Source organism: Pipistrellus hanaki (genome assembly GCF_964339955.1).
Source record: "Pipistrellus hanaki genome assembly, chromosome: 5".
Taxonomy (NCBI): domain Eukaryota; kingdom Metazoa; phylum Chordata; class Mammalia; order Chiroptera; family Vespertilionidae; genus Pipistrellus; species Pipistrellus hanaki.
In genome coordinates, this window is record NC_140507.1 from 65,568,683 (window position 1) to 65,584,472 (window position 15,790).

General features: G+C 38.0%; 1 protein-coding gene across 2 annotated transcripts in view; it reads right to left on the bottom strand.

The window, feature by feature from the left end:
- Positions 1-6,205: 6,205 nt before the first annotated feature.
- Positions 6,206-15,790, bottom strand: part of FBXO8 (F-box protein 8) — a 45,184-nt gene continuing 35,599 nt past the window's right edge. For both annotated transcript variants that reach the window (XM_084884627.1, XM_084884628.1), the window contains exons 5-6: positions 10,014-10,210; positions 6,206-8,495 (exon numbers count right to left, since the gene is read on the bottom strand). In XM_084884627.1, the coding sequence (XP_084740753.1) occupies positions 8,308-8,495; positions 10,014-10,210 (385 nt within the window). In that variant the 3' untranslated portion in view covers positions 6,206-8,307. The remainder of the gene's footprint in view (positions 8,496-10,013; positions 10,211-15,790) is intronic.

Sequence of the window (15,790 nt, forward strand, 5' to 3'; positions counted from 1 at the left end):
AGAAGTAACAAGATCAATGATTTAAATTCTTCAAATTAAAAACAAAAACAAAAACAAACAAACAAAAACAGCCCTGGCTGGTGTGGCTCAGTTGGTTGAGTGTTGTCCCATGCACCGAAAGGTTGCTGGCTCAATTCCCAGTCAGGGCAATGTTCAGGCTGCAGATTCGATCCCTGATTGAGGTGCAACCGATCAATGTTTCTCTCTCCCTCTCCCTTCCTCTCTCCCCAAAACCAATAAAAACTTACAACATTAAAGCAGTCACTTATCCAAATATTAAAGTTAGAATCCTAGAGATGAACTTACATCTAGAATAATACGCAGATTAAATCTGTATTAATATTTAAAAAAATAACGAATGTATTCTGAATTGTGACTTTGTACACCTGAAAGATCTGGGTGTATTTTTTTAAAAATGCAAATAGTAAAGCACTTTTTGATATGCTTCAGTAGAAACTAAATCAAGGCTGAAATAATTCAGTTGCATTTACTGAGAAACTGCCCGTGGCCAAGGAATGCGTTAGGTTCTGGGGGAGACAGAATGACAAGATTTCCACCTGCAAGAATGAGGAAAGTTGCACTGGAGGGAAAAGCATCTGAGAAGACTTGGAAGGACAAATAGGTAAATCTCGTGGAGGGGATGCAAGTTGTCCAGATGGGAAAGCAGATCCAATGAGATCAGAGTGTTAGTTTTAACAGAGAGTAATAGGGAATATCCTGTTGATAAATTTGGAGGACTGAAACTTTTAAAGCATTTTTCCATTTACCTTTCCTTTTCTTAAAAAAAAAAAAATCTGTATCTTAGAAAATATAGGTGTCGGTTATGTCTAGGGTAGATATACTAGCAGTATCCAGTGGTATGGTGTGTTCTGAGCTTGGAAGAGCACAGCCCTTGGTAGGGAAAGAAGGTGTAGACAGGACTGAATTGCAGCAGAGCTCAGACTACACACTGAGTACGGGAATAGTTGGTCAGAGACAATATAAAAGCCGCTAGCACTTCCGTGACTTCCTACCCTCAAAGAACTCAAGTGGAAAAGGTAGATTTCAAAAAAGCTGGAGTGTAGATGGGAAAACACACACACACACACACACACACACACACACACACACACACACACAAAAACACCTAGTTTCTTGGGCTGCATCATGTGCAAAGCTCAACATCCTTCCTGAAACCCCCCTTCCCTAGTTCTTGGGATACTATTCTTCTCTGGTCTGTCTCCAGCTTTATTTTATGTATTTACTAACACCTCTGCTCATGAATCCATACACCAGGAGGTCGCTGCCTCCATCCTGTAGCTGTCTGTCCCCTTCCCCTCTCCCTCATAGCTTGCTGCCCTGCCCCCTCCTGTAGCTCTCCGCTGCCCCACCCTCCTGCAGATCCCTGATCTGGTTGTTATGCCCTGAGGCCTAATGGATAATTAGCATATTCCTCTCTTATTATATAGGATTAATTAATTAATTAATTTATTTATTTATTTTCTTTATTGATTAAGGTATTACATTTGTGTCCTTATCCCCACATTGCCTCCTCTCCACTCATACATACCCTCACCACCCTGGTGTCTGTGTCCATTGGTTAGGCTTATGTGCATGCATACAAGCCCTTTGGTTGATCTCTCCCCCTTATCCTCACCCTCCCCTACCTTCCCTCTGAGGTTTGATGGTCTGATCAATGCTTCTCTGTCTCTGGATCTGATTTTGCTCATCAGTTTATATTGTTCATTATATTCCACAAGTGAGTGAGATCATTTGATATTTATCTTTCTGTGGCTTATTTCACTTAGTATAATGGTCTCCAGTTCCATCCATGGTGTTGCAAATAGTAAAAGTTTTTTTTTTTTACAGCAGTGTAGTATTCCACTGTGTAGATGTACCACAGTTTTTTAATCCACTCATCTGCTGATGGGCACTTAGGCTGTTTCCAAATCTTAGCTATGGTAAATTGTGATGAACATAGGAGTGCATATATCCTTTCTGATTGATGTTTCTAGTTTCTTGGGATATATTCTTAGAAGTGGGATCACTGGGTCAAATGGGAGTTCCATTTTCAGTTTTTTTGAGGAAACTCCATACTGTTCTCCACAGTGGCTGCACCAGTCTGCATTCCCATCTATAGAGCACGAGGGTTCCATTTTCTCGGCATCCTCTCCAGCACTTGTCATTTGTTGTCTTGTTGATGATAGACATTCTGACAGGTGTGAGATGGTACCACATTATCATTTTGATTTGCATCTCTCAGATAATTAGTGATTTTGAGCATGTTTTCATATGTCTCTTGGGCTTCCTTCTGTCTTCTTTAAAGAAGTATTTAGGTTTGTAGCCCCCCCCTTTTTTTTTGATTGGGTAGTTTTTCTCCCTTTTGCTAAGTTGTATGAATTTCCTGTAAATGTTGGAGATTAAACCTTTATCAGTGATAACATTGGCCAATATGTTCTTCCATGCAGTGGGCTCTCTTGTGGTTTTGTTGATGGCTTCTTTTGCTGTGCAGAAGCTTTTTATTTTGATGTAGTCCCATTTGTTTATTTTCTCTTTAGTTTCCATTGCCCAGGAGCAGTGTCAGTGAAGATATTGCTTTGGCATATATCTGAGATTTTGCTGCCTGTGGATTAATTTTTTTTATGGTTTCACGTCTTATGTTTAAGTCCTTTATCCATTTTGAGTTTATTTTTGTGTATGGTGTACGTTGGTGGTCTAGTTTTATTATTTATTTTTTTTTGCATGCATCTGTCCAATTTTCCCAACATCACTTATTGAAGAGACTGTCTTGACTCAATTGTCTGTCTCCAGTTTTAATAAATCCTCTTTTCCTGACTTCTTTTTCTCTATCAAAACTTAAAATGCTGTATTTTCCAAGTATCTCTTTTAACTCAACAGCGGTCACCAACCTTTCAGACCTCACGGACCATCAGTGGTCCATGGACCACCAGTTGGAGACTGTTGCCCTAGAAGAGTTGTTTTTTCCTATGCTTCACTTCATATAACTTTATAGGATACCCTAATCTTACATGTTCAGCCCCAATTATTTTTGAACTCATCTTATTCTCCAATTGCAGTCAAGCAATGTTCTATTGATACTTTCAAATTAAAAAATTGGGATACTTACCTTTTCCATTTCTCCATTGGTTGCTTCCTAGCACTTACTTTGATAATAAGACAGATAATCCTATATAATAAGAGCCTAATATGCAAAGTATCCCCTAGACCAGGAGTTTGCCTGGGAGTTTGCTCACTATGGTGGGCATCAGCTACACCATGCTGACAGTGGGTGGCAGTGGAGGTGCTGCCACCTCATGGGCTCTGATGAGAGCGGACCGCGATGGGATGGTGGAGCAGGTGAGCCGGTGGTGCCAGGTCAAGGCAGGTGCGAGCGGGACCTGATCGCCCCACTGATCACCCTGCAGACAGCGACCAGCAGCAGCACTGCCACCTGGCTCCCAGGTGCTGAGGGAGCAGGTCTGGGCTGATGACTCAGGTGGAGGAGGGGCGGGGCCTGGGGTTCCAGATGCTGCCCAGGGCCCAGAGGTCTGCTGGGACCTGCCATTCCATGCCAGATGTTGTGTTTCGATTGCCAGCCAAGCTTAGGCACCACACCCATGCGGGAATTTCATGCACCAGCCTCTAGTCTTTGATAATAAGACAATCAGATCCTCATGTTAGAAAACTGTCTAAAATCACTAAATCTAACATTTTCGGTGTTATTAAAATTTTGTTTTTCATTTATCCTCTCCAATTCCTCTGCACTTGCCTAGTTTGGTTGGGAGCAATCCTTGACCTCTTAAGAATACCATATTCTGATAATGGAGTTGGAGATGTAGGTTAGAATATAATTATAATAATATATTTACAAAGTGCTACAGTTCACAAAGAAGCAATTAATACCAGTGGTAGTATGATAAAGACAGTCTTTGATAGCTCTGAGGAAGAAAATATACTTGGAGTGTATCTTCGACTATGAGAAGTTTAGATACAGAAGGGAGAGAAGGATATCACAGAAAGAACAGCGTATAAAAGGTGAAGATAGACCAGACACTACAGCGAAGGAGATGAGGCTTTAATGAAAAGCTGAGGCTAGATTATGAAGGGTCTTATATGCCATGCTAAGGGGGCTTTATTTAATTTGGTAGAGAGAAGGGAGGCATTAAAAGCCTTTAAATAATGGTATCAGAAGTTTGTACTTTAGAAAGACAAGTTTGTTGTATCTGAAGGAAGTTCCAGTAGTCCCAACTTTAGGGGATATGCCTCCCCAGCAGGCATCTGGAAACTGGGACACTATCTGTATGTCACAATGACTGAGGGATGCCACTGGCATCTGGTAGGAAAAACCCAAGCATGTCATGGCCTACACGCGTGAAGCAGTCTCCTACAATGAACAGCCTTCCCCAAAAGCCAGTGCAGTGGGTCCTCCACTGTGAAACAATGAATTGATAATTTAGCAAATGTTTAGTAAAAACTTAAGGTTTTTCATAGACAGGACTTTTAAAAAATTCTACTCACCTAATGTTAAAAATAACCAAGAGCAAATCCTTATTAGTATAGGAAGTAGTAAAAATACTGTCCAATTGGAGAGGGTTCCTTTTCAAGTAATGGCCAGATAAAGTTGGTCTTTCTGATCACAAACTCAGTACAAAAAATGTCAACTACCTCAAAGTAATGGAAAGCCAGCTAAAATAGGCTGATGGCCCTAGCCAGTTTGGCTCAGTGGACTGAGCTTGGGCCAGTGGACTGAAGGGTCCCGGATTCAGTTATGGTCAAGGGCACATACCTTGTGCAGGCTTGATCCCGTGCCTGTGGGAGGCAACCAATCAATGTATCTCTCTCACATAGATTACATCGATGTTTCTCTCTGCTTTCTGTCTCTCCTCCTCCTGGTCTTCCCCCCCCCCCAAAAAAAAGGCAATGGAATATTCAGGTGAGGATTAACACAACAAAAATAAATTAATTCTTAATTAAAATAGGCTGATGCAACAGAGAACACTTGGAAGAAAATAGCAGTGAGTGATTTTCCCAATACTTACAGCTCTCAGCTTGAGGGCAGTCCCCATTCTGTACCATAGGAGTCTATAGCTTTTCTGACTTGAAGGACCATAGAACAGAGTTGGGGCATTGGCTGCTGCCAAAAAAATGAAGGAAGAAATAATGGCAAGGAAAAAACCATAGAAAAAGCCTAAAGTCCATGTATAAACTCTGCCCCAAACTCTTGGCTGGTCTCTGAAGCATGCATACACAGGAGAGATTCCAAGTACAGCAGCTAGGTTAAAGAACTAAAATGAGATTTGAGCGGCCACCAACTGCAAGGGAGCAAGAACTTACAACAGAAATTCAGCCAAACTAACTGCCAACATATTTAAAAAGCAGTCTTCGGAGAAACATATCAGAATCCAGGGTTTCTGCATTTTATTCACCATGTCCAGGATAAAAATCTAAATTACTAAACCTATGAAGAAACAGGAAAATATAATCTATTCCTAAAAGAAAAGACAATCAAGGAAGACTGTCACTGAGATGATCTCGATATTGAAATAAACAGAGAAAGATATTAAAGCAGCTATTATAACTATGCTTAAGATTGTAAGAGAAAATGTGCTTGTAATGAATGAAAAGGTAGGAAATAGCACAGAAGTATAAATTATAAAAACCAAATGAAATTTCTGGAACTAAATAATGTAGTAATTGAAAGAATAAAAGCTCACTGAATGGGCTTAAAATAATGATTATCAGAGAGTAAGTAAACTGGAATATAGCTCAAGAGAAACAATCCAATTGGGGGGGGGGGGCAGTCTACAGAACACCACAAATATGTGAGACATCGAAAGGCCTAGCATATGTATAAAGAAGGAAAGAGAAAATTAGGCTAAAAACCTATTTTACAAAAGAAAGCAATGAGAGAAAAATGACATTATGATGCACAGGGGGAAAACAACTTAAGTACTACTGACTTCTTATTGGAAACAAAGGGGGTGGGCAGAACAATCAAACAGTCTTTAAAGTGCCAAAGAGTGTGGGAGAGGGGAAGTGTTGACACAGAAATATATTCAGCAAAAGTATTTTTCAAAAAGAAAAACAAAATAAAGACATTTTTATATACAAAAGAAAATGATGACACTTAACTGCCAGAAGGCCTGAAATATAACAGACATTAAAGTTAGTCAGGTTGAAATGAGCGATACTACTGAAGAGAAAGGAATAAGAGCATTGGAAATGATGGTGTGGGTAAAAATAAGAGTATTTTTTCTTAATTTATTTAAAATATATATGACTGTACAAAGCAAATTATAAACTCCACAATAAAATGATATAACATGCTATTTGTAAGACATGACAACTATAAAATAACAGGGTAATGAGGTAAACATGCCTATATGGTTACAAAGTTTGTGTGTGTAGTGGTACAATAGTAACTGTAAATAGGCTTTGTAGAGTTACATCTTATGATAGGTTTGTTTTACATAGGTGTGTGCATTTGGGAAGACTCATTAATTTGTATATTTAAGATTTATGCATTTTGTTAAATGTCAATTTTACCTAAAAGGAAAAAAAAATCCTAAAAAATTGATTTTTAGTGAATGATACTCAAGTTGAAATCTTCAAAAATGAAATGTACTGATGTCTGAAACTTATTATGACCTGTACCCAAAACATTAATAAGACAGACTGATTGATGGACAGAGACCGATAACTATGTGGTGAAGTGAATGCAGTAAAATCTAAATTGCAGAATCTAGGTAGGAGTACACAGAAAGACAGAAGGAGATAAATAGAGAGGGCAAAGTGCCATGCACTGGAAAATAGAAACAATAATAAATGTTAACACTACTCGTTTAAAAATTTCATATGATAGTTTCGAAGTTAACTAATTAGTTCTGAAGTTAAAGATTAGTATTGTTTTGTCATGGAATTCAAAATTATGTACCTGTGAAACTTAAGGTATTTGCTTCACAATCTTAGAAAATGCTTACTTATTACCAGTTGAAAACTCTCTTTGACTTTCACAAGTTGACTACCTTATGATTCATCTTTGAAAATTCTTAGTCCATCATTCAGTTTTAATATTGACTCAGGGCCAAATCTGGAAGAAAAATCTGATTCCACACCTCTAATTAGGAGTTTCTACTCCTCCAGTTCTTTCCCCATAATCTAGCGGCTTTGTCCATCACACAATGTATTATTCCAAAGCTGATGTTTTTCACTTAGAGGTATTTCTAGGGAACTTTTGACTTACTATACAAATATACTATTCTTTAGCATTCCAATGTTCAGTGTTTTAATTACCAAATAATTGTTAATTAAGATATACTTCATACATTTGCTCTCCATTAAGCAGTATTTCTCTTCTCATTACCCAACCATGTAACATTTGTGAAGGCAGAGCCCATGTCTAGGTTTCATGAGTACCTACCACAGAGCTTAACATGTGGAAGACCCTTGGACATATTTACTCAATGAAAGAATAAAGAATATTTACTATCATTCACAATATCCCTTTCTCAACTGATACTGAAGAGAAATCAACATTAGGACAATAGTAAAGTTTGACTAATTACTTCAAATATAAGTTATAATAATATTTTGTTCTTATATATGCAAATCTTCTTTAAAAAAAAAAACAACAAAAGACGTATTTTGCTATCCTAAATGGTTTAAAGGTTATAGTGACTTGACTAACTCAGAAGTTTCAAAAATTAAAAGTCAAGTGATAAATTTATATTATAAAAATAAGTGCCTATTTTGCATACTAACAAATCAATACTCTTTTCAAAGTTCAAAGGGAAGAGAAGCTGTACTGATTTGTATCAAAGTAAGATTCAATTTTTATAAAGACTAATAATCTCATATCAGAATCAAATAATTTCAGAACTCAGTTTTGAGAGAAAAAGGAAAGGTTTTAGTTAAAATCTTTACAATAAAATAATTATGATTATAAATCTCTAGTTAAATATGTACACATTACATGGTATTTTAAAAAAGAATGGAAGTGAATAAAGTTTTTCAGGCAAATCTAATACACAAATATACCATCTTTTAGAGTATAATGTCAGTTTAACATTCTTCAACAGCTGTGTCAGACAATGGCTCTGCTTGTGCAAAACATGATAAGCAAAATTAAGAAAAATTCTGCAAAATTCTTTAGTTCCTCAAGAAAATGACTAAAAAATAAAATAGAAAAGAAAACAAGATTGTACACTCAAGCTTGATTGTGTACAGAGGTTAGAAAGACTGGCACTAATGTAACCCCCATATCTGCTAAATAAGTCCTTGGGTAGCTTTAGTTTGAAGTTAAAAGTTAAAGTTCCAGCAACTGTGCTTTTATGCAGCCACATGGCCAATAAGGTAGATGTTGTCATAAAGGTGCCCTACAAAATCTTCACTAATATTTTGAGCAGCCCGACGAGTATTTCGAATAAATTCTCGTTTTGACATTTTATTCTTCACATGAGGGCTAGTGAGGTCAATGGAAAGTAGAATCAAAGAGTAGCACAGTACATAGACAGCATCTGGAAGGAAAAAGAAGCATTTCAAAATGTGGTTCCAAAGGCATTATATCATGCAAAAATGTTCATAATTTCAAGAGATCAAGATTCGATTCTAACTATAGCATTACCAAGTCATCCCAGCTTGCCTGGGCCTTTTCCAATTTTAGCATTGAAAATTCTGTGTCCTGGGCAAACAGGTATGGTTGCTTATCCTAACAGAATACCAATTCAGCACTTTCTTCAATTCAAAAGAACTTCAGAATAGTTTAAGATTTAATCGAGAACTCTAAATTTTAAAATTTCATAATTGGATTTATTTTCATCTTGCTTTCAAATTGATATTTCCATTCAACTCACCATAAAATATTTGTACTGTCAGTATATTTATCTTCCCATTAAAAAGAAGTCACATATCTATTGATATTTACATATGCTTTTATAAAACTGTAATTTGAAAGCATCTTTAATGACAAAAAATGTATTAACTTAGTACTAGAAAATAAAATTTAAACAACTTATAAGATTAGTAAAATAATATTATTTGAGATAGGCATTTTAAGGGTCTATAGAATTTACATATTAATCTCAAAAGTAAATATTTAGGGAAGATGGCTAAAGCTGAGCACATGCAACAAAAACTTTTCTTCTTTATATATATCCTTAGGGCAATAGTTGATATTTACTATTAAAATAGTAACAAAGTTCATGATGCTTGCTACTACTACTTGCTACTACTGTGGTGTTTATATTTCAGAATCATGCAGTCTTAACAAAGCTAATTAGCCGAGACTGGTTTGGCTCAGCGGTAGAGCGTAGGTCTGCGGACTGAAAGGTCCCGGGTTCGATTCTAGTCAAGGGCATGTACATTGGTTGCGGGCACATCCCCGGTGGGGGATGTGCAAGAGGCAGCTGGTTGATGTTTCTCTCTCATCGACGTTTCTAGCTCTCTATCTCTCTCCCTTCCTCTCTGCAAAAAAAAAATCAATAAAATATATATTTTTTAAAAAAGCTAATTAAACATTATGTCTTACAAGAGAATGTTCAACAAATTTCATATGACAGGTATTTTGTAATCTCTTCTTAGTAAGGTAAGCACAATAAAACTTTTGATATGAAGAGATAAGTAAAGCTATATCGCATGAAAAAATATCTAAGTGACTCAGGCTATATTATGCACACACAAAAATAATGAACACTAGTTGTATTAAAACATTTTATTAGAAAAATCCTAGGTGTTACCTATGTAATATGTAAATTATTAAAGGACAAATAATTTCTCAAGGTTTTAATTAGACTTGTAAAAAAACCAATGCTTAAATAAGAATAATTTTTTAAAAATGTATATAACTAAGTGTAATTTTCCTCCTAAGACAACATATTAAATAAATGTAAATGATAGCTATGGCAAACTAAAGTAGTCACTGCTATGAGCAGCAAAATAAGTATTTGTAATTTTTCCCTATCGTGAGAAAAATGTCTCATAAACTACAGTTTTTACCTGAAAGAGGGAGTGGGAGAAAGAATTCACTATATTCTTACCAGGACTAAGGCCAAGTTCTCTCATTAAGTCAGGGTTACAAGCACAGAATCTGTGTGAGAACTTTGTTATAAGAGTTTCAAGATATTCCCCACGCTCTTCAGGGGCATGGATATGACGAAAAAATTCTCTCAGTGCATTGGGCAAGAACTGATTTCTAAAATTATGCAGTGTTACAAGGTCATCCAAGACATCTCTCCTAAAAGAAAAAGATAGAGCTTTAGTTACCTTTTCTCTATTAATCATAATTTTTTAAATAAAAATAATTTATTATTGAGTACCAGATCAGCGAATCCTATAAAGTACCTATAATTCTTAAAATTAAAAAACTGTGATTATTTAAGGAATTAAATGATTTAAAAATATATTTATTTACATATAAATATATGTAATTATATTTATATGTAAATAGAATAACAAAACAAGGAAAACCTAGTATTTTTAATTATAAAATGAAAAATAAAATTTTAATATTATAAAGAGCAGTTACTTTTCAAGTGCCTTCTTAGCTAAGTCCAAATAAACAACATAATTCTTTAATTTTTAATTATGAAAATAAAGAGTATTCACCTTCCATATCAATGTATATCTCCGGAGCTAATAACTGTTTATACACACTTTTTTTTTTTTTTTTTTAAATAAATTTTTATTGTTCATATTATTACAAGTGTTCCTTTCCCCCCCCTTCCCACCCCACCCTCTGCCCTTTCCCCACTCCCCATTGTCCTCATCCATAGGTGCACAGTTTATGTTCAGTCTCTTCCCACATTCCCCTCTCCCCTTTTCCCCAAGAATCATCAGTTCACTCCCCTTCCATACCTCTGATTCTATTATATTCAACAGTTAATATTGTTCATCAGATTTTTTTTTTAATTTCCTTGGTTTTTAGATTCACTTGTTGATAGTTACGTATTTGTTGTTCATAATTTTTATCTTTATTTACTTTCTCTTCTGAAAGAACCCCCTTCAGCAATTCATATAATTCTGGTTTGGTGGTGATGAACTCCTTTAGCTTTTTTTTATTAGTGAAGCTCTTTATCTGACCTTCGATTCTGAGTGATAGCTTTGCTGGGTAGAGTATTTTTGGCTGTAGGTTCTTGCTATTCATCACCTTGAATATTTCTTGCCATTCCCGTCTGGCCTGCATGGTTTCTGTTGAGAAATCAGCTGACAATCGTATAGGTGCTCCTTTATAGGTAACCACCTGCTTAGCTCTTGCTGCTTTTAATATTCTCTCTTTGTCCTTTGCTCTTGGAATTTTAATTATGATTTGTCTTGGTGTGGTCCTCTTTGGATTCCTCTTATTTGGAGTTCTGTGTGCTTCCTGGACTTGTAAGTCCAATTCTTTCCCCAGGTGGGGGAAGTTTTCTGTCACTATTTCTTTCAGTATGTTTTCGATATCTTGCTCTCTCTCATCTTCTGGGACCCCCATGATTCTGATGTTGGATCGTTTGAAGTTGTCCCAGAGGTTTCTTACATCATCTTCAATTTTCTGGATTCTCTTGCCTTCTAGCTTCTGCAGAGGAGTGTCTTCTGGCTCTTTATGTTCCAAATCTTTGACTTGATTCTTGCGATCTTCTATTCTGTTTTTAGGACTCTGTAGAATATTTTTTATTTCAGACAATGTATTCTTTATTTCTTGTTGATCCCTTAGCATTTCTTGTTGATCCCTTTTCATATCCTCATAGGTCTCATTTATTTTATCGGCCTTTTCTAGGAGTCTCTTGAAAAACCCTATAAGTGTGGTTTTGAACTCTATATCCAGTCGCTTTTTGTCCTCCATTTCTTTCGTTTGTGATCTATTTGGTTTAGGCATTTTCGCAGGCAGCTTTTCTGATGGGGCGGAGTTTCAGGGTGGAGCCTACAGCCTTGGCTTCCGTGAGCCCCGCCCTATGGGACTCCTGAGACTCAGGGTCCTTCAGTACTTGTTGCAAGCGCCTCTGAGAGAAAGGTGCCCTCGATTTTCGCCTGCTACCAAACAGTGTAAGCTCTCCCGCAATGGGCCCGAAACTGGGGTTCAGTTCAGTTGGAAGTGGAGTTGGAGGTGGCGTTCAGAGCAGTCAGGAGCCTGTCTCCTTCCCGCCAAGGCAGTCCTACGGCACAACCGGCCGGCCCTTCTCTGCGCGCTGTGTGCGCGCCTCTGGGATCTCCTTTCGCTGCTTCCCCGAGTACCGCCTTACAGCCCAGCTCCCTCTGGATGAGCCTGGGTCCCCAGGGTCTGGCCTAGAACGGGGGTTCAGAGCAGTTGGGGGCCCAGCACAGTCCGAGTGTTTATCTCCTTCCCGCTAGGGAACGCCAGCCAGGCACTCGGCCTCCCTCCTCTCCGGCTCTGTACTCTCCGCGCGCGCCGTACCTTGGGCTTTTACAGCTCCTCCGCGCTTCCTTCTGGCTTTCTCCTTGCTTCTCGTTGTAGAATTTCCAGTCAGTTGACTTTCCTGTAGTTCTGGGTAATGTCCATTTTATATTTTAGTTGTATTTTATTGAAATTGTTGCGTGCGGCTGCGTCTAGGTGCCTACCCGAGCAGCCATCTTGGATTCTCCAATCAAGATTATTCTATACACACTTTTTAAAATGTCTACATATACTGTCTATTGCTCTAGAATTTTATTTTGCTTATTTTACATAATATATTGTGAACAGCTTTCTGTCTTAAATTTTTTGTTATTGTTGTTGATTTTAGAAAGGAGAGAGAGAGAGAGAGAGAAAGAGAGAGAGAAACATTAAGTTGTTGCTCCATTTATTTATGTATTCACTGGTTGATTCTTATATGTACCCTGACCAGAATCAAACTCACAACCTTGGTATATTGGGACAATGTTTTAACCAACTTATCTACCTAGCCAGGGCTCTGTCTTTATACATAAATCTAACTCTCCTTTTTAATGGCTTCACAGTATCCCATCTTATGAATGTAACAATTCTAATGATATATATTTAGGGCATTTACAATTATATAAATATATATACACTGAGTGGCCAGATTATTATGATCTCTGAATGCATAATAACCTGGCCACTCAGTGTATATCCTATATAATAAAAGGCTAATATGCAAATTGTCCCCTCAACCAGAAGTTTGACCAGTAGGCAGGCTAGCCAATAGGCCAGGCTGGCAGGACCCCACCCATGCACAAATTCAGGCACTAGGCCTCTAAAACACACACACACACACACACACACACACTGAGTAGCCAGATTATTATGCGTTTAGAGATCATAATAACCTGGCCACTCAGTGTATGTGGTGTGTGTGTGTGTGTGTATGTGTGGGGGGGTGCTTATATAATTACTAGAGGCCATGCATGGTGGGGTCCTTCGGCCTGCCCAGTGATTGAGGCCTACAGGGGGGCCAGCCAGCTGGAGGTAGGGATCCTGGGAGGTTGGTCAGTTGGCCCCCCAATCAGGGCCTATCAGGTAAGCCAGCTGTCCAGGGGAAGGGACCATGGGAGGTTGGTCAGCCAGGGGGAGGAGCCACGGGAGGTTGGCTGGCTTGGGGGTGGGGGTGCGTGGAAGGTTAGCTGTGGTAGCGCACTGATCACCAGGGGCAGCTCCTGCATTGAGTGTCTGCTCCCTGGTGGTCAGTGTGCGTCATAGCTACTGGTTGACCAGTCATTCTGGTTGTTCAGTTGTAATGGTCGCTTAGGTATATATATATCCATATATATTCAATACTATTCTAATAAATAGACAAATTAAAAATGCTTCAATCCTTACTCAATTAAACCATGATTATATGATCACTAGTGGCCTGGTGTACAAATTTCATTCCATGCATGGGGGGTGTCCCTCAGCCCGGCCTGCACACCCTCCAATCTGGGACTCCTTGGGGGATGTCTGACTACCGGTTTAGGCCTGCTCTCTGATTGAGCCTTAACCGGCAGTCGGACATCCCTCTCGTAACCTAGGACTGCTGTCTCCTAACCACTCACCTGCCTGCAGGCCTGCTCACCCCTATCTGCCCCTCCCTGCCAGCTTGATCACCCCCAACTGCCCTCCCCTCCTGGCCCGATCGCCCCTAACCACCTCTGCCTCAGCCCTGCCACCAGGCTTTGTCTGGAAGGAAGTCTGGAAGATCTCCTGGTCTAATTAGCATATTATCTTTTATTAGTATAGATAATTTTTAATATCTACCAGTTACTTATGGCAGGGATAGGCAAATATGGCTACTGCCTGGTTTTATAAATAAAGTTTTATTAGAACACAGCTACACTCATTTGTTTGTGTACTGTGTATATCTACTTTCATGACACAATGGTGGAGTTATAAGTAGCTGTGACAGACATCATATGATCTGTCAAACTTAAAATATTTACAAAAAGATCAGGTTCTTTAGAGAAAAAGCTGCTGATCCGTAGGTACCTAGCATTTAAAGTTGAAGAGAGTTAATGACACTTGTTTAATGTAAGAGATTTCTTTCAATGATCAGTACTTTAATTAAACTATTCAGACAAAGATTATATTTTAATCAACTGCATAATCCCACTTTCTAGCAAAGTTTCTAGAATATGATAAATGCAAATTTCTGTTAAAAATACTGAGAAATAAAAAAATACTCTGAAAATTACAATAAAAAGGTAAATACACTTTGAACCATTCATTAGATTAGTATGAGACTTTTAATTTAAAAAAATGGTAGAGCAGTGATATTACATTTAATGTCAACCCAGCATTGTTTTTTCAAATAGCATGTTCTTTTCTTTTTATTGATTTTTTACAGTGAGGAAGGGAGAAGGTTAGAGAGTTAGAAACATCACTGAGAGAGAATCATCAATCAGCTGCCTCTTGCACACCCCCTACTGGGGATGTGCCCACAACCAAGGTACATGCCCTTGACTGGAATCAAACCTGGGACCCTTCAGTCCGCAGGCTGACCATCTATCCACTGAGCCAAACTGGTCAGGACTCATTTCAGTACTTTTTATGTCCACTGATAACCATAATTTAAAGCAGTGGTTGCCAACCTTTCAGATCTCCCAGACCACCAGTGACTGACGGCCACTGCTCCAAACGTTTCCTTCAACCTGCTGTTGACAACTTTCAGAACCTCAGACCACCAGTGGTCCACGGACCACCGTTTGGCAACTGCTGATTTAGAACACAAATTAATGACTATTAAGTCAGAGCAGCTATTCAGCATTATTTCTGTGTATAACATACTGTTAAATGACACATTTTCAGGATTTTCAAGTTGTCCATGACATTTCTGTGCAGTATTGATCTGAAATACATCTATTTCTTATCACTAGGATTTGTGAGTTTATAATTACAATGTCTATTTGATTTTCATATTGGCAATTTTAGAGTTCAGAACTTTTAGTTACCTAAACACTTAGGTTCTATGGCTAGTTATTAAAAAAATAAAAAAGAACTGCAGCAATTCAAAAATACTTGGTTTTGCCAAAACTGGTTTGGCTCAATGGATAGAACGTCGGCTTGAGGACTAAAGGGTCCTGGGTTGGATTCCGGTCAAGGGCATGTTCCTTGGTTGCGGGCATATCCCCAGTAGGGAGTGTGCAAGAGGCAGCTGATCGATGACTCTCTCTCATCGATGTTTCTAACTCTCTCTCTCCCTTCCTCTCTGTACAAAATCAATAAAATTTATTAAAAAAAACAAACAAAAAACAAAAATACTTGGTTTTGGTTTACTATTACAAAGATGATGGGCTACCATTTTGCATGTATGAGTGGGATTATTTTTTGTTGTTGCTTTCTTTATAGGCAAGTTAAAACTCAAAAAGATATGACTTGTAAATTATAAAAATATTTTCCCTATCTTTA